The sequence below is a fragment of the Pagrus pagrus genome (assembly GCF_965226575.1).
Source record: "Pagrus pagrus genome assembly, contig: HAP1_SCAFFOLD_47, whole genome shotgun sequence".
Lineage (NCBI taxonomy): Eukaryota > Metazoa > Chordata > Actinopteri > Spariformes > Sparidae > Pagrus > Pagrus pagrus.
The window spans coordinates 297,464-317,866 of NW_028175416.1; the positions used below are offsets into that span (position 1 = coordinate 297,464).

A 20,403-nucleotide genomic window follows, 5' to 3' on the forward strand; every position below is an offset into this window, starting at 1 on the left:
ACTGTGGACTATTATGTGGACTGTTGTGTATACTGTGGACTATTATGTGGACTGTGTGTGGACTGTTGTGTGCACTGTTATGTATGCCATGTATGTGCACTGTTGTGTATACTTTGTATTAATACTGTGAACTGTTGTGTGCACTGTTGTGTATACTTTATATTCATACTGTGAACTATTATGTGGACTGTTGTGTATACTTTGTATTCCTACTGTGAACTATTATGTGGACTGTTGCGTGCACTGTTATGTATGCCATGTGTGTGCACTGTGGACTATTATGTAGACTGTGTGTGGACTATTATGTGGACTGTGGACTGTTGTGTATACTGTGGACTGTGTGTGGACTGTTGTGTATATTGTGGATTTATACCGCGGACTGTTGTGTGCACTGTTATGTATGCCATGTATGTGCACTGTGGACTGTTGTGTATACTTTGTATTCATACTGTGGACTGTTGTGTGCACTGTGGACTATTATGTGGACTGTGTGTGGACTGTTGTGTATACTGTGGACTATTATGTGGACTGTTGTTTATACTGTGGACTATTATGTGGACTGTGTATACTGTGGACTATTGTGTGGACTGTTGTGTATACTGTGGACTATTGTGTGGACTGTTGTGTATACTGTGGACTATTGTGTGGACTGTTGTGTATATTGTGGATTTATACCGTGGACTGTTATGTATGCCATGTATGTCCACTCGGGACTGTTGTGTATACTTTGTATTCATACTGTGGACTGTTGTGTGCACTGTGGACTATTATGTGCACTGTTGTGTATACCTTGTATTCATACTGTGAACTATTATGTGGACTGTTGTGTGCACTGTGGACTGTTGTGTATGCCGTGTGTGGACTGTTGTGTGCACTGTTATGTATGCCATGTATGTGGACTGTTGTGTATACTTTGTATTCATACTGTGGACTATTATGTGGACTGTTATGTATAATGTGGATTTATACCGTGGACTGTTGTGTGCACTGTTATGTATGCCATGTATGTGCACTGTGGACTGTTGTGTATACTTTGTATTCATACTGTGGACTGTTGTGTGCACTGTTATGTATGCGCACTGTTGTGTATACTTTGTATTCATACTATGGACTATTATGTGGACTGTTATGTATAATGTGGATTTATACCGTGGACTGTTATGTATATACCTTGTATTAATACTGTGAACTATTATGTGGACTGTTGTGTGCACTGTTGTGTGCACTGTTGTGTATACTGTGAACTATTATGTGGACTGTTGTGTGCACTGTTGTGTGCACTGTTGTGTATACTGTGAACTATTATGTGGACTGTTGTGTGCACTGTTGTGTATACTGTGGACTATTATGTGCACTGTTGTGTATACTGTGGACTATTATGTGGACTGTTGTGTATACTGTGGACTATTATGTGGACTGTTGTGTATACTGTGGACTATTATGTGGACTGTTGTGTATACTGTGGACTATTATGTGGACTGTGTGTGGACTGTTGTGTGCACTGTTATGTATGCCATGTATGTGCACTGTTGTGTATACTTTGTATTAATACTGTGAACTATTATGTGGACTGTTGTGTGCACTGTTGTGTATACTTTATATTCATACTGTGAACTATTATGTGGACTGTTGTGTATACTTTGTATTCCTACTGTGAACTATTATGTGGACTGTTGCGTGCACTGTTATGTATGCCATGTGTGTGCACTGTGGACTATTATGTAGACTGTGTGTGGACTATTATGTGGACTGTTGTGTATACTGTGGACTGTGTGTGGACTGTTGTGTATATTGTGGATTTATACCGCGGACTGTTATGTAGACTGTTGTGTGCACTGTTATGTATGCCATGTATGTGCACTGTGGACTGTTGTGTATACTTTGTATTCATACTGTGGACTATTATGTGGACTGTGTGTGGACTGTTATGTATAATGTGGATTTATACCGTGGACTGTTATGTATATACCTTGTATTCATACTGTGGACTATTATGTCGACTGTTGTGTGCACTGTTATGCCATGTACGTGGACTGTTGTGTATACTTTGTATTCATACTGTGGACTATTATGTGGACTGTGTGTACCGGGGATTCATATTGTGGACTGTTATTTATATACCTTGTATTCATACCGTGGACTGTTATGTATTGTGGATTTATACCGTGGACTGTTATGTGGACTGCTGTGTGCACTGTTGTGAATACTTTGTATTCATACTGTGGACTATTGTGTGGACTGTTATGTATATCGTATGTGGACTGTTATGTATACCCTGTATGTGGATTTATACCGTGGACTGTTATGTATATACCTTGTATTCATACTGTGGACTGTTATGAATACCGTGTATTCATACTATGGACTATTATGTGGACTGTGTGTACTGTGGATTCATATTGTGGACTGTTATGTATATACCTTGTATTCATACTGTGGACTGTTATGTGGACTGTTGTGTGCACGGTTATGTGTACCGTGTCTGTGCACTGTGGACTCTTGTGTATACCGTGGACTGTTATGTATATTGTGGATTTATACCGTGGACTGTTATGTATACTTTGTATTCATACTGTGGACTATTATGTGGACTGTATGTATTCTGTGGGCTGTTGTGTATACCGTGTATGTGGACTGTTATGTATATACCTTGTATTCATTCTGTGGACTGTTATGTATATTTTGTATTCATACTGTGGACTATTATGTGGACTGTATGTATACCGTGGACTTTTTTGTATACAGTGTATGTGCACTTCGGACTGTTTTGTATACCGTGGATTTTTACTGTGGTCTGTGTGTATGCTGTATACTATGTACTGTGGTCTGTGTACTCTACTCTGTGTATTCGGTGTACATACTGTGGTCTGTGTATGCGGCATTTGTACTGGGTACTCGTTCTGTGGTCTGTGTATTTCACGCTGCAGGTCGTACTTTCGTCGCCGGCTTCCAGAGGGTCCGTGTCTTGGCCGCCGGCCTCCAGTGGGTTCCAGAGAGTTCTAGCCTTGGCCGCTGGCTTCCAGAGGTTTCTAGCCGCCCTCGCCGCCGGCTTCCATTGGGTTCCAGAGAGTCCGATCATTGGCCGCCGGCTTCCAGAGGGTTCTAGCCGCCCTTGCCGCCAGCTTCCAGTGGGTTCCAGCCGCCCTTGCTGCCAGCTTCCATTGGGTTCCAGCCCCCTTCACCGCCGGCTTCCAGAGGGTCCAGGCCTTCGCCGTCGGCCTCCAGTGGGTTCCAGCCGCCTTTCGCCGCCGGCCTCCAGTGGGTTCCAGAGAGTTCTAGCCTTGGCCGCTGGCTTCCAGAGGTTTCTAGCCGCCCTCGCCGCCGGCTTCCATTGGGTTCCAGAGAGTCCGATCATTGGCCGCCGGCTTCCAGAGGGTTCTAGCCGCCCTTGCCGCCAGCTTCCAGTGGGTTCCAGCCGCCCTTGCTGCCAGCTTCCAGTGGGTTCCAGCCGCCTTTCGCTGCCGGCTTCCAGAGGGTTCCAGCCACCTTCGCCTCCGGCTTCAGAGGGTCCGAGCCTTCGCCGCCGGCGGTCGGTGCCTTTGCCGGGGGCTTCCAGATGGTCAAAGCCTTCGCTATTATTTCTGTTGTTTATTTCCTTTTATAGGAAAACCACACCTAATTAAGTTTGCAATCATGCTCAATCATCAATAAAGAATTTAATTGAAACTGAAATACTGTGTGTGTGTGTGTGTGTGTGTGTGTGTGTGTGTGACACATCAGTGACCATCTGCCAGTTTTTACAGTGTATGACAATGACTACAAATCAAATCAAATTTTATTTGTATAGCCCAAATTCACAAATCACAGTTTGCCTCAGAGGGCTTTACAATCTGTACAGAGACGACACCCTCTGTCCTTCGACCCTCGATTCGAGTGAGGAAAAACTTGCCCCAAAAAAAGGCCCTTTTAACAGGGAAAAAAAATGCGGAAGAAACCTCAGGGAGAGCCACAGAGGAGGGATCCCTCTCCCAGGACGGACAGACGTGCAATAGATGTCGCATGTACAGAGCAGATCAACGAGATCACAATGTATTCAATTATAAGCGATGGTTGACAGGAGTGAAAGTACACAAAGATGTATTACAGCGATAATGATGAAATGCACATGGAAATGTGATTACTAGTGATAACAGTAGTAATGATCAATGGCAAGGATGGTATGTAGCAATGCAGTACGATAATAGTAGTGGAACGTATGTAACAGAGATGTGACTAATATTAGCGACAGTAGTGGTGGGTGTCAGGCAGGGTCATGGCAGTAGGTGCATCCACGATCAGGCAGGGCCATAGCAGTAGGCGCATCCACGATCAGGCAGGGCCATAGCAGTGGGCGCATCCACGATCAGGCAGGGCCATAGCAGTGGGCGCATCCACGATCCACGACCCGGGCGCGGCCAGGATCCAAGGGAGCCTGTAGGACTAGAAAGCACAAGGACTCCGGGGAAGAAGCAAGTCAGTGACATGCAGAGATGGGGCATGTATACAGGCATAATGTATACAGATGGAGAGGAGAGGAGAGGAGAGGGGAGGAGAGAGAAGCTCAGTGTGTCATTGTCCCCCGGACTAGGCCTATAGCAGCATAACTAAGAGCTGGTCTAAGACAGGCCTGGGCCTGTCCTGGACCAGCCCTAACTATAAGCTCTATCGAAGAGGAAGGTCTTAAGTCTACTCTTAAAGGTAGAGAGGGTGTCCGCCTCCCGGACCAAAACAGGAAGATGGTTCCACAGAAGAGGAGCTTGATAACTGAAGGCTCTGGCTCCCATTCTACTTTTGGAGACTTTAGGAACTACAAGTAATCCTGCGTTCTGGGAGCGTAATGCTCTAGTTGGGTGATAGGGTAATATGAGCTCCTGGAGATATGATGGTGCCTGACCATTAACAGCTTTGTAAGTGAGGAGAAGGATTTTAAACTCTATTCTTGATTTTACAGGGAGCCAGTGCAGAGAGGCCAGTACAGGAGTAATATGATCTCTTTTCTTAGTTCCTGTCAGTACACGTGCTGCAGCATTCTGGACCAGCTGGAGACTCTTTAGAGACTTGTTAGGGCAGCCTGATAATAGAGAATTACAATAGTCCAGTCTGGAAGTAACAAATGCATGGACTAGCTTTTCTGCGTCTTTTTGAGACGGGATGGGCCTGATTTTTGCAATGTTACGTAGATGAAAAAATGCAGACCTTGAAATTTGTTTTATGTGGGAGTTGAAGGACATATCTTGATCAAAGATAACTCCCAGATTCCTGACGGTGGTGCTGGAGGCCAAGTTAATGCCATCCAAACTCGCTATATCATTAGATAATGCATCTCTAAGGTGTTTAGGACCAAGTACTATAACTTCGGTTTTATCTGAGTTTAACAGCAGAAAATTGCAGGTCATCCAGGTCTTAATGTCCTTGAGACATGCATGGAGTTTAGTAAGCTGATTAGTTTCATTTGGCTTTATTGATAGGTATAACTGTGTATCATCTGCATAACAATGAAAGTTTATGGAGTGTTTCCGAATTATATTTCCTAGAGGGAGCATATATAAGGTGAATAGTATGGGTCCAAGCACGGAGCCTTGAGGAACACCATGACTAACCTTGGTATACAGGGATGACTCATCATTAACATGTACAAACTGAAATCGATCCGATAAATAGGACTTAAACCAGTTTAATGCGGGTCCTTTAATGCCAATTAAGTGTTCCAGTCTCTGTAGTAGAATATGATGATCAATGGTATCAAATGCAGCACTAAGATCTAGTAAGACCAGGACAGAGACAAGTCCTTTGTCAGAAGCGATTAGGAGGTCATTTGTAACTTTCACCAGTGCCGTCTCTGTGCTATGATGTGCTCTAAAACCTGATTGAAAATCCTCATATAAACTATTTTTATGAAGAAAGTCACATAGCTGGTTGGCGACTGCTTTCTCAAGGATCTTGGAGAGGAAAGGGAGGTTGGATATAGGTCTATAGTTGGCTAAAGTTTCTGGATCAAGATTAGGCTTTTTAAGGAGCGGTCTAATTACAGCTAGTTTAAAGGATTGTGGTACGTATCCTGTTAATAGAGACAGGTTGATCATTTCTAGTAAAGATGTGCTAATTAAAGGTAAAGTTTCTTTCAGCAACCTAGTTGGGATGGGGTCTAGGAGACAAGTTGTTGGTCTAGATGAAGAAACCATCGAAGTTAGTTGGTGGAGGTCGATGGGAGAGAAGCAGTCTAAATATAAGTCAGAATTTACAACTGTTTCTGAGGTTCCTGTGTTTAAAGATACAATAGTGCCAGTTGAGGGCAAGCGATGATGGATTTTGTCTCTAATAGTTAAAATTTTATCATTGAAGAAGCTCATGAAGTCATTACTACTGAGCGTTGTAGGAATACATGGTTCAGTAGAGCTGTGACTTTCTGTCAGCCTGGCTACAGTGCTGAAAAGAAACCTGGTGTTGTTTTTGTTTTCCTCTATTAATGACGAGTAATAGCTTGCTCTGGCATTGCGGAGGGCCTTCCTATATGTTTTAAGGCTATCTTTCCAGGCTAAGCGGGATTCTTCCAAGTTGGTGGAACGCCATTTCCTTTCAAATTTCCGTGATGTTTGCTTCAATTTGCGGGTATCCGAGTTATACCAGGGTGCTAACCTCCTGTGCTTTATAGGTTTCCTTTTCAGGGGGGCAATAGAGTCCAGTGTTGTTCGCAATGAGCCTGCAGTGCTATCAACAAGATGATCGATTTGTGAGGAACTGAGGTTAGTGGAGGAGTCCTCTATTATATTGAGACATGGCATTGAGTTTAGTGCCAGCGGTATAATTTCCTTAAATTTAGCTGCAGCACCATCAGATAGACATCTAGTGAAGGAGTTTTTGCCTAATGGTGTGTAGTCCAGTAATAGAACTTCAAAAGTTATTAAGTGATGGTCTGATAAAAGAGGATTCTGTGGAGAAACTGTTAGATTTTCAATCTCGATACCATAAGCTAGAACAAGGTCAAGGGTGTGGTCAAAACAGTGAGTTGGTTTATGTACACACTGAGAGAAGCCAATAGATTCTAATAATGAGATAAATGCAGTACTAAGGCTATCATTAACGACATCCACATGAATATTAAAATCACCTACAATAATTACTTTATCTGATTTGAGGACTAGACTTGATAAAAACTCAGAGAATTCAGATAAAAATTCTGAGTAAGGACCAGGTGCTCGATACACTACAACAAATAGAACTGGCTGTAAAGTTTTCCACGTTGGATGTGAAAGACTCAGAACAAGGCTTTCAAATGAGTTATAATTTAATTTAGGTTTAGGAATGATTGACAGACTTAAGTCATAAATAGCTGCAACACCACCTCCTCGGCCGGAGCCTCGAGGAATGTGAGTATTAATGTGACTGGGTGGAGTGGATTCATTCAGGCTGACATATTCTTCAGGATGCAGCCAAGTTTCAGTAAGACAGAATAAATCAATATTACAGTCTGAAATTAAGTCATTTACTAGTACAGCTTTCGATGACAGGGATCTGATATTTAGGAGTCCACATTTAATTCTCTTGTCTTGTTTTGAGATTGCAGAGTTGCTGTTAATTTTTATTAGATTTTCATGCACAACTCCTCTTCTGTGGACTTTTGATTTGATTAATTTAATTAATTTAGGTGGTCGGGGGGCAGACACAGTCTCAATGAAGTTTTGGGTGTGCAACTGATCTAATGGAAGCTCAGAGAAGCGTGTAAGACTGCAGCTCTGCCTCCTGGTCTCAACTCTGGGTTGTCAGGCTGGTTGTTGGCTAATGAAATGGGTTAAATTTCTAGAGATGAGAGCCGCTCCGTCCAAAGTGGGATGGATGCCGTCTCTCCTAATGAGACCAGGTTTTCCCCAGAAAGTCCGCCAATTATCAACAAAGCCCACATCGTTTGCTGGACACCACCTCGACAGCCAGCGGTTGAATGATGACATGCGGCTGAACATGTCATCACTGGTTAGGTTTGGCAGGGGCCCAGAGAAAACTACGGAGTCCGACATTGTTTTGGCATAGTTACACACCGACTCAATATTAATCTTAGTGACTTCCGACTGGCGTCGCCGGCAGTCATTACCGCCGACATGTATTATGATCTTACTATATTTACGTTTAGCTTTAGCCAGCAGTTTCAAATTTGATTCGATGTCGCCCGCTCTGGCCCCTGGGATGCATTTCACTATGGTCGCTGGTGCCGCTAACTTCACGTTTCGTACTATGGAGCTGCCAATAACCAGAGTTTGTTTCTCAGCGGGTGTGTCGCTGAGTGGGGAAAATTTGTTTGAAACGTGAAGCGGCTGGTGGTGTAACGTGGGCTTTGGTTTGGTATTATGCTTCCTTCGTTCAGTCACCCAGCCGCCCTGCTGTCCCGGCTGCTCGGGAGTTGCCGAGGGACGGCTAGCTGAAGCTACGGTCGCTCGGTCCGCACTAGCTAAGTGGCTAGCTGCAGCAGTTACAGTCGGAGTTTCCATGCTGCGGAGCCGAGCCTCCAACTCACTGAGCCTCGCCTCCAACACTACAAATAAACTACACTTAATACATGTACCAGTATCACTAAGGGAGGCAGAGGTGTAACTGAACATCTGGCACACTGAGCAAGAGAAAAGAGGAGAGCGAGAGGGAGAGAGAGAAGCCATCGCTAGCTGATAGTGGCTAAGCTAGGACACGATAGATTAGCCAGCAGAGCTAAGAGAGCTACAAACAGCAGCAAGCCCGGCGACCAAGCTATAAACACAGAGTATTGTTGAATGCCTTAGTGGACCAGCAAGTGCCCGATCACAAGCGGGATCTCGGTCGCTGCAGAAGAAATACAACAATAATCTGCTTGGACGAGCCGGAGCAGCACAGTTACGCTATCAGTCAGTAACACAACAACAGGAAATGACGCAATGACGCAACACGCTTACCGTAGTACGTAGACTAATCTACCTGTGTGCTGTGGTCTACCGTCCGCCTCGGTTCAATAAGGATTTTATTAGCGACTTTGTGGCAGGACTGTCAGTGAACTATGACCAATTTGTAATTGTTGGGGACTTTAATATCCACGTCTGCTGCGAATTGCATCCCTTAGTACAAGACTTTCTGAACCTCATTGACTCTTTTAATATTACTCAGTCTGTATCTGACCCAACACATGAAAAGGGACACACACTGGACCTCATATTGTCATTCGGTCTGGAGTTAAATGTCATTGAGATTGTTGACACACACATCTCCGACCACTTTGCTGTTTTATTCAATATCACACTGCCTCATCCCCCGGTTAAATTGTGCGCCACGGAGCTCCGTGTGCGCACAATTAACCCTTCAACTGCCTGCGAATTCTCTGCAGCCTTTTGCGACTCTGTACTGCAGGATCACGACTGTGGTCTCACTCTTAATGAGCTCTTGGACATGTTTAATGGTACCTGTATTGACATATTAGAGTCAGTGGCTCCCTTTAGGTGCAAACGCTCTAAGCGAGTAGGAGAGCCTTGGCTTAATGACACCACTCGCACGTTAAGACGCACATGCAGACCTGCTGAGAGAAAGTGGAAAAAAGATCTACAAGTTTCCATAGAAATCTTAAATGAGTGTCTGATCAAATATCAAAATGCTGTCAAATTTGCTAAAAGTCAGTTTTTGTATCCAATCTTGTGTCAGCTAACAACCATAAGCCTCAGTTTCTCTTTAGTACTTTGAATAATATTTTGAACCCCTGTGATCACAGTGCTATTATTCCCTCATCCAAACTGTGTGAAGATTTCTTGAATTTCTTTATTGATCAAATTTCTGTTATTAGGTCCTCTCTTTTGCCGTCTGCATCAGATCCTGCTGTCCCTCCTATATGCCCTGCTGTCTTTGAGAATTTTGAGCAAGTCTCCCTCCCATCTTTAACTGATATTGTACAGCACCTCAGGCCTTTCTATTGTCCTCTTGACAGCATCCCCCCCCGCCTTTTTAAGGAGGTTTTCCATATCATTGGCCCTCGTGTTATGGACCTGATGAATTTATCTTTGATGACCGGCTGTGTTCCAGCTGCTTTAAAACATGCTGTGGTCCAGCCCCTCATCAAAAAGCATAACCTTGACCAAACAGTTTTATCAAACTTTAGGGCCCATCTCCAAGCTTCCTTTTCTTTCTAAGGTCTTGGAGAAGGTGGTATATGAACAGCTTCAGTCTTTTATTGATCAAAATGGTATCTCAGAGAAGTTCCAGTCTGGGTTTAAGTCACGCCACAGCACAGAAACAGCGCTTTTAAAAATGTTTAATGACCTTCTTTTGACAGCTGACTCTGGTAACTCTGCTGTCCTGGTCCTTTTAGATCTGACAGCTGCCTTTGACACAGTGGATCATAAAATTCTTCTGTCACGTTTGAACACCTGTGTGGGCATTAGGGGCACTGTTTTTAAGTGGTTTCAGTCCTACCTCTCAGACCGGAGCTTCTCTGTTCAGCTTGGCCAGCATTTTTCAGCCACTTCCCCTCTAAGATGTGGAGTGCCCCAAGGTTCTGTTTTGGACCCACTCCTTTTCTCGATATATATGTTGCCTCTGGGATCCATATTTAGAAATTACAACATCTCTTTTCATTGTTTTGCCAATGATGTACAAATCTATTTACCCCTAAAGATAAATGGGCAAGCCTCTGTTCAGACTCTACTAGACTGCCTTAAAGATATCCAAACTTGGATGGAAGTTAATTTTCTGTCTTTCAACAAAAACAAAACTGAAATCATTTTATTTGGTCAACAAAATCTGCTTGATGGATGTGACAGCGCCATTGGCTCCCTTAAGTTTTACTGTCATCCTTTTGCAAGGAACCTTGGTGTTATTTTAGAGAGTGACTTTAGGTTTGACAAGCAGATATCCTCCATAGTCAAAACAAGCTTCTTCCAACTAAGGCTGTTGGCAAAAGCAAATGTTTATCTCCCAAAAAATGTATTTGAGAGATTAATTCACACCTTTATTACATCACGTTTAGATTATTGTAATTCCTTGTTTGTTGGCCTTGACCAGAAAGCACTGCACCGCTTGCAGGTTGTTCAAAATGCGGCTGCCCGCCTGCTGACTGGAAAGAAAAAACGCGAGCGCATTACTCCTGTCCTTGCATCTTTGCACTGGCTGCCTATTAATTTTAGGATTCAGTTTAAAATGTTATTAATTGCTTTTAAATGTATGAATGGTCTGGCACCACCTTATTTATCTGAGCTTTTACAGTTGCACACCACTGCTAGGGCACTTAGGTGCTCCTGGCAGTACCCAGGTCCAGACTCTCCGCTCGTGGAGACAGAGCCTTCTCAGTCGCGGCTCCTAAACTGTGGAACAGCCTACCTCTCCATGTTAGAGCTGCACAGTCTGTTGAACATTTTAGAACACTCCTAAAAACGTATCTTTTCTCCTTGGCGTTCACTCCCAGCTAAGCAAGCAATCTTGGCTCTCTCTTTTTCTTTCCCTCTCTCTCTCTTTTTTACTCCTTTTTTATTCTCTCTTTTTAATCTAAATTTGTTTTAAATTGACTACTATCCCTTGTGTTGTTTTAATTATTTGTTGTAGTGTTTGTGATTAACTTTGTTGTGCTTTTGCAATTGTACAGCACTTTGGTCAACTGAGGTTGTTTTAAATGTGCTTTATAAATAAATTGTGACTTGTCTTGTGACTTGACTTGACAATAAAACTGTGTACAGGAGAGTGAGAACAGAAGTATCGATAACAGCATTCAAAAATGACCTAATGGTGCAAAACTGGGATATTGTATACAATAGCAATAATATAAATAGTGCATTTGATGAATTCTTAAAAATATTTAAAACACTATGATAAAAATTAATAGGAAACTAAAATATGCTGATCATCCTTGGATCACAAAGGGTTTGCAGAATGCCTGCAAAAAGAGAAATACACTGTACAGAGAAAGTATGAGACAGAGAATCAAGGAGGCAGAAAAAAAATATAATATTAGTTAACTTGTTTTTATATTTTTTATAAGAATAGCTCGGAAAGAATAGTATACAAACTATTAGATGATAAGAATAACATTAAAGGTATATGGAACATACTGAAGACTGTAATAAAAAATAGCTCTAAACAATTAAGTTATCCTAAGTATTTTATTATCAATAACACTGAAAAGTACGATATGAATGAAGTAGTTAACAGCTTTAATAAATTTTTTGTTAGTGTTGGACCTGACCTAGCAGAACAAATCTTGACCCAGTGCAGGTGGTGGGAGACAGCAGGATGATGGCCAAGCTATCATCGCTGCTGGTGAAGGAGTCCCACCCCCTACAGGCCACTATCACAGCACTGGTCAGCTCCTTCAGTGACAGGCTGATACACCCCAAGTGTGTGAAGGAGAGGTATCGCAGGTCCTTCCTTCCTGCTGCTGTCAGAGTCTACAACCAGCACTGCTCCCAGTAGACCTCACTGTGCACTGTACAATAAAAAACTCTGCACATATCCACACACTTTCTGGTTTGCACAAATTGGACAATTTTTAATATCCATATTTATTATTTATTGTTTGTAAATAAAAATACCAACTGTTTAAACTTACACTGTCCATATTATAAATAATAAATACTATGTCATATTGTAAATACCAATTTCATATTATAGATATTATGTATATACCAGTTAAATTCTATTTCTTATGTCTTATTATATTGTTTATTTTTTACTTTTATTACTGTTTAAGTGTGATACTGTCCTTTGGCTGCTGTGACAAAGAAATTTCCCCATTTGCGGGACAAATAAAGGAATTCTGATTCTGATTCTGATTCTGATTCTGAAATCCCAGATCCAGACATTTCCAGACAAAATGACAATAGCAAAGATCATACCTCTGTACAAAACTGGGAACAAACACCAATTCACAAACTACAGACCTGTGTCATTACTATAGATTCTCTTAAATTCTAGAAAAACATTTCAATAACCAACTGGACAGTTTCATAAATAACACAAATTACTCACTAAAAGTCAATATGGATTTAGATCGAACAGAGCAACATCACTGGCATTAATCGATTCAGTTGAGGAACTAACAAATTCAATAGACCAAAAAGAGTATACAGTTGAGATATTCATAGACCTAAAAAAAAAAAAGCTTTTGACACAATAAACCATGATATATTATTCAAGAAACTAGAACGGTATGGAACAGTCTGGAGGGGACGCTCAGGGAATGTCCAAACATAAACCAGTTTTTTAAAAAAAATGAGATGATTTTTACAAGGTACAGAAATGAGGCAGGTGTTTGATAATCAATAGGGGTATATTGTTTTTAAGTATTTCAGTGGTATTATTTATTAAAAGGGGGTGGAATAAAATAAGTTTATCCTTCCTCCCATTCCTTTTCGGATATGTAAACAGAATTTATAGTTTTCAGTTTATGTTTACTTTGTACATGATAATTTTGGTTTTTACATGTTCGAAATAAACTATCTATCTACACGGTACACTGTGGTCTGTGTGTGTATGCTGTGTACTGTATACTGTGCTCTCGTTCTGTGGTCTGTCCACTCGTACTGTGGTCTGTGTATTTCGTGCTGCGTGCTTGGTGCTGTGGTCCGTGCCTTCAAACGTAAATAAGTGTACATCATGCATGGTGTTACGGCCCCGCATGTGTGTGTATGTTATGTCTTTTTTTTGGTCTCCCTCTCCTGCTCAGTCGCTCCCCGGCCCCGGATCAGGCTCCTCCGTTCTCCCCGGTTTCAATTCATATTCGTACAGCTGCCATTCCGTCAAATTAATATCCGAGTAATTATAATGTAAACTAACGTCAGTTCAAGAGATTATACTTAGCCTAGCCAAATGTTTAACGACCTGTATTTTGGTTGATTTTTGTATTGTTTTAACTTCAATCAAGGGACAACTGACAAAACCGCGGCTCTCATAAAATGGAGAGCCGCTAACGAAGCTCTCTTCACCGGATGGAGGAATTCGTCTAAAACCGGATGGGAGTGAGTAAGCTTTTTATGTGTTTTTATACGAGGAGCAGTGGTCCGGTGGTGTGTTTGTTTGTGCCAGACTTCACAGCCTCTTAAAATAGTTTGATGCAACCTAAATAAATAAAAGAAAAATATAGTATAAAGCTAAACTAAATGTTTATAATACTACAAATCAAATAAGTAGTGTGAATTGTAACCTGGTGAACAAAAATGACTTAAAGTGCCACAAAGTACAAGTGAAGGGCAACAGCAATGGTACAGGTGTAGTTATCAACCTAAGTGATATACTAGTTTGTACTAACAATATTAACTATATATTATCAATATAACTATTGATGAAGTATTTGTATTTACACAGACATTCACTATATAATATGATTGCACTTACATGCATGCAAGGAAGAGAATAGTGATTCTCTATTCTCTTCCTTGCATGCATGTAAGTGCAATCATCCTAACTACATCACATTCAGTAGTCTCTGTCAGCTTGTGTGTTAGTCACTGTAATATCTTTGTTAACGTGTTCTCAATGTGTAATAATATGTTTAAGTTGTCCTTTTTTGTGTGAATGTGTGTGCTTTATCCAGAGTCTTTGTGAGAGACAGTGCTGTGCCTGTCACCCCCAAACAGGCGCAAAAGAGGTGGAATAACCTGAAAGAAAAGTACAAGGTACCACCATTCTATCTACTTTTCAGTAAACAAGTTGGACATGGCAACATTCATTCAGTGAATTGTTATTTTTTTAGGAGCTTAGGGACCCACCAACGGGGAAAGGGGTGGAGGCAGGAGGGGTGACAGCTGCCACCTGGCCATGGTATGGTCAGATGGATGCCGCACTCCAGGGGCAGCACTCCATTAGTCCGCCCCTGGTAGTTGCGGCCAATCTGACCCCCGCTACAGGTGGTGTTGTCACCCTCCCGTCCTCTGCCCCTCCCAGAGAAGGGGAAAAGCCACCAGGGCCCAAGAGGGCCATGGCCAGTGGGCAGCTGATGGACTTTCTGAGAGAGCAGGCAGAAAAAGAGGGAGAGAGGGAGAAGAGGGCAGAGGCGAGGGAAGAAGAGAGGGAGAGGGCAGCAAGTCAGAGAGCTGACAAGTATTTGTCTTTCTTTGAGAGGCTTGTGGAGAAAATGTAAATAGTGTATATACGTAGTAGTTGTAGGTAATTTTTAAATGTAGTTCTTTGTTGTTGTTTTATTGTTATTCTGTCAATTAAATAGTGTGAGTATTGAGTTGTGAATGAAGTGGTCTCAAAGAAATTCGAAACGCAACTGGACTTGGTTATCTGTCAAATCAAATCAAATCAAATTTTATTTGTATAGCCCAAATTCACAAATCACAGTTTGCCTCAGAGGGCTTTACAATCTGTACAGAGACGACACCCTCTGTCCTTCGACCCTCGATTCAAGTGAGGAAAAACTTGCCCCAAAAAAAAGCCCTTTTAACAGGGAAAAAAAAAATGCGGAAGAAACCTCAGGAAGAGCCACAGAGGAGGGATCCCTCTCCCAGGACGGACAGACGTGCAATAGATGTCGCATGTACAGAGCAGATCAACAAGATCACAATGTATACAATTATAATGGATGGTTGACAGGAATGAAAGCACATAAAGAGGCATCACAGCAACAACAATGAAATGCACATGGAAATGTGATTACTAGTGATAACAGTAGTAGTGGTTAACGGTAAGGATAGTATGTAGTAATGCATTACAATGATAGTAGTGGAACGTATGTAACAGAGATATGACTAATATTAGCGACAGTAGTGGTGGGTGTCAGGCAGGGTCATGGCAGTAGGCGCATCCACGATCAGGCAGGGCCATAGCAGTAGGTGCATCCACGATCCACGACCAGGGTGCGGCCAGGATCCATGGGAGCCTGTAGGACTAGAAAGCACAAGGACTTCGGGGAAGAAGTGAAGTCAGTGACATGCAGAGATGGGGCATGTATACAGGCATAATGTATACAGATGGAGAGGAGAGGAGGAGAGAGAAGCTCAGCGTGTCATTTGTCCCCCGGACTAGGCCTATAGCAGCATAACTAAGAGCTGGTCCAAGACAGGCCTGGGCCAGCCCTAACTATAAGCTCTATCGAAAAGGAAGGTCTTAAGTCTACTCTTAAAGGTAGAGAGGGTGTCCGCCTCCCGGACCAAAACAGGAAGATGGTTCCACAGAAGAGGAGCTTGATAACTGAAGGCTCTGGCTCCCATTCTGCTTTTGGAGACTTTAGGAACTACAAGTAATCCTGCGTTCTGGGAGCGTAGTGCTCTAGTTGGGTGATAGGGTAGTATGAGCTCCTGGAGATATGATGATGCCTGACCATTAACAGCTTTGTAAGTGAGGAGAAGGATTTTAAACTCTATTCTTGATTTTACAGGGAGCCAGTGCAGAGAGGCCAATACAGGAGTAATATGATCTCTTTTCTTAGTTCCTGTCAGTACACGTGCTGCAGCATTCTGGACCAGCTGGAGACTCTTTAGAGACTTGTTAGGGCAGCCTGATAATAGAGAATTACAATAGTCAAGCCTGGAAGTAACAAATGCATGGACTAGCTTTTCTGCGTCTTTTTGAGACAGGATGGGCCTGATTTTTGCAATGTTACGTAGATGAAAAAATGCAGACCTTGAAATTTGTTTTATGTGGGAGTTGAAGGACATATCTTGATCAAAGATAACTCCCAGATTCCTGACGGTGGTGCTGGAGGCCAAGTTAATGCCATCCAAACTAGCTATATCATTAGATAATGCATCTCTAAGGTGTTTAGGACCAAGTACTATAACTTCGGTTTTATCTGAATTTAACAGCAGAAAATTGCAGGTCATCCAGGTCTTAATGTCCTTGAGACATGCATGGAGTTTAGTAAGCTGATTAGTTTCATCTGGCTTTATTGATGGGTATAACTGGGTATCATCTGCGTAACAATGAAAGTTTATGGAGTGTTTCTGAATTATATTTCCTAGAGGGAGCATATATAAGGTGAATAGTATGGGTCCGAGCACGGAGCCTTGAGGAACACCATGACTAACCTTGGTATACAGGGATGACTCATCATTAACATGTACAAACTGAAATCGATCCGATAAATAGGACTTAAACCAGTTTAATGCGGGTCCTTTAATGCCAATTAAGTGTTCCAGTCTCTGTAGTAGAATGTGATGATCAATGGTATCAAATGCAGCACTAAGATCTAGTAAGACCAGGACAGAGACAAGTCCTTTGTCAGAAGCGATTAGGAGGTCATTTGTAACTTTCACCAGTGCCGTCTCTGTGCTATGATGTGCTCTAAAACCTGATTGAAAATCCTCATATAAACTATTGTTATGAAGAAAGTCACATAGCTGGTTGGCGACTGCTTTCTCAAGGATCTTGGAGAGGAAAGGGAGGTTGGATATAGGTCTATAGTTGGCTAAAGCTTCTGGATCAAGATTAGGCTTTTTAAGGAGCGGTCTAATTACAGCTAGTTTAAAGGACTGTGGTACGTATCCTGTTAATAGAGACACGTTGATCATTTCTAGTAGAGATGAGCTAATTAAAGGTAAAGTTTCTTTCAGCAACCTAGTTGGGATGGGGTCTAGGAGACAAGTTGTTGGTCTAGATGAAGAAACCATCGAAGTTAGTTGGTGGAGGTCAATGGGAGAGAAGCAGTCTAAATGTAAGTCAGAATTTACAACTGTTTCTGAGGTTCCTGTGTTTAAAGATACAATAGTGCCAGATGAGGGCAAGCGATGATGGATTTTGTCTCTAATAGTTAAAATTTTATCATTAAAGAAGCTCATGAAGTCATTACTACTGAGCGTTGTAAGAATACATGGTTCAGTAGAGCTGTCACTTTCTGTCAGCCTGGCTACAGTGCTGAAAAGAAACCTGGTGTTGTTTTTGTTTTCCTCTATTAATGACGAGTAATAGCTTGCTCTGGCATTGCGGAGGGCCTTCCTATATATTTTAAGGCTATCTTTCCAGGCTAAGCGGGATTCTTCCAAATTAGTGGAACGCCATTTCCTTTCAAATTTCCGTGATGTTTGCTTCAATTTGCGGGTATCCGAGTTATACCAGGGTGCTAACCTCCTGTGCTTTATAGGTTTCTTTGTCAGTTATATGCCAGTTCATGTTCGCATCTGACCAGGCTGAGACTGGTCCTCGGACCTTGGACCAGTCTCAGCCTGGTCAGCGAACATGAACTGATGAAGCCTCTTGGATGAGAGGTAAAACGTCTTCCTAGACAAATCGAGGCACCAAGGCTTGTAATTGTGGTCACAACAAAGAATGCTTCTGAAACTGAAATCTGATTGGGAGGTTGACTTTACTTACAGGTGTTTTTTTCTAACCATTGTTGTTTTTTTCTAACCACACACAATATAATCATTTTTAATTGAGATAAACTATACAATCATTTTTAATTAATCAACAAAACAATATTTACAATTAACCATTATGTTTAATTAATCAACAAAACAATATTTACAATTAACATTAATTAACATTACAAATAATTATTGAACTGATTATGAATTTGGGGTTTTTCCTTTAGTAATCATGCTCCCTCAGAAATGCCGGGAGCTCTTGAGGGGCAGCAATTCTGCCTCTCAATTCTGACTCCCGACAGCTCCTGACCTTGGGCAGCATTCCCCCCAGCTTCCTCATCCTCCCAGTCATCCTCCTCTGCCTCCTCCTCTTCCTGGATGTCACCAGCTAACAGGCAAAGGTTGTGGAGGATGCAGCATGCTCCAACAACCTTGGGGGCGAACAGAGCCCGGATCTCCAAAGCCCGGAGGAAGATGGCTCTCCAGCGGGTTTTGAGCAACCCGAAGGTGCGCTCAATAATGTTGCGGGCCTTGGCGTGATGCCTGTTGAAACGGGCCTCAACTTGGCCTGTTGATTAAAATACAGGTAATGTAGAATACATCCAGGAATTCAAATTCAAAGTAACAACTGTAATAAATAATTTATTCTCTCACCTGCTACAGGTTGACGGTAGGGAGTCCTGTGAGACGGTACCCCCCGTCTCACAGGAGGAAGAAGCCAGCTGGTGGGTAGAGGGACTGTTTGTACATAGGAGACCTCTGGAGGACAAGGGCATCGTGGACTGACCCCGTGTTGCCGATGTAAACATCCAAAAATGCAAAAATCCTCTTCTGCTCCGCAGGTGGGACAAGCCGGATGTGGCATCCATCTATGGCTCCAACTGCACGCCGGAAAAGCCTCATGCCCAGCCAGCCGAGCAAAACCTGCTCCCACCTCCTCCATCTCCTCAGGCTTGGGGAAATGGATAGCCTTGTGGAGGATGCCCATCATGGCCTCCAAATATGTCTGCCGTGACCCTGTAGGAAGTGCCACATGCCAGCCAGTACAGAGAGACAGCCACCTCAATTTCGTGGCTCCAGCCATGTGCCTTTAGCCGGGGCAACATCTGGACCAACAGATTGATGGTCTCCCTTGACAGCCTGAAGGCTGGTTTGAGGTCAGCCTCCTCAGAGAAGAAGGCGCAGAGGATGGGCACAGTGTTGTTAACTTGTGCATACATTCGAGGAGAATGATCCTGTAGTAAAATAAAAAATATTTTTTAATTAGTAAAACTATGAAATAATATTTGAATGTATTTATTTATTTATTACTTTATGAAATAATATTTGAATGTATTTATTTATTTATTTATGACTTGCTTTTAACTATCAACTATGAATATTTGACTAGACTGATGAATTTAAACACATGCTGTAAAAATGTATTTATAGTTCTTTTCTCAGCTCAGCTCTGAAACTTAATGTATGTTTTGTGTTCTTTACAAATGAGCTTCACTTGATTCATTACACAAGACTTATCAGACTTGTATCAGATATCAGAAATAAAGAAATTATACAACTTAATATGCTCCTCTATTTCACCTGTAATTGCTGGGTCCCCACATGATTTCACCAGTAGGTGGTGCTAGGTATCACATATCAAATGTCAGATGTCAAATTGTATGAATGAGTAGTAGGAAATTTATGAATGAAAGGGGTGGGTCTATAGCGTTACTATTACTAAACAGTTTGGGGCGGACCCTGTTAATCCTGTTTCATACATTAATATTTATAATAATACTTCTAAACCGTACCATATTTATTTTGTTAACTTTAATATGAATGGAAAACCAAGTGCTCCCGAAGAAAAGATAACTTACGAATCCAGCAAAGGCTAGGATAGCGCGACGTCTCTCCAGACTCCTCCTCCTCATCCTGGCTCATCCCCGCTGAAGACGCCCCCTCAGCTCGGCAGCTTCCTCCTCAGCCTCCCGGTAAAGAATACCGACCGCGACAGCTAGCAACACTTGCCGGTCCATATTTAACGGTGGTAATACTCTACTAACTACACAATCCACAAATCCACAATGGCGATCATCTACAAACAACAGCCTTTTCGCAGGGGTTTTTTCCCGCTGTTGGCTCGTGAGATTTAGAAGCACTTAAAAATAAAATAAATAACATACTTATGTACAACGAATGAAGGTTG

General features: G+C 42.2%; 1 protein-coding gene across 1 annotated transcript; it reads right to left on the minus strand.

Moving 5' to 3' along the window:
• Positions 1-18,445: 18,445 nt before the first annotated feature.
• Positions 18,446-20,123, minus strand: LOC311253812 (uncharacterized protein; the record flags this gene model as incomplete). Its single annotated transcript, XM_084384280.1, has 3 exons — positions 20,075-20,123; positions 18,870-19,450; positions 18,446-18,783 (listed from the first exon to the last, which is right to left on the minus strand). Exons 2-3 carry the CDS (start codon positions 19,297-19,299, stop codon positions 18,446-18,448), a joined length of 768 nt encoding a protein of 255 aa, XP_084240406.1. The 5' UTR covers positions 19,300-19,450; positions 20,075-20,123.
• Between the last annotated feature and the right edge of the window lie 280 nt (positions 20,124-20,403).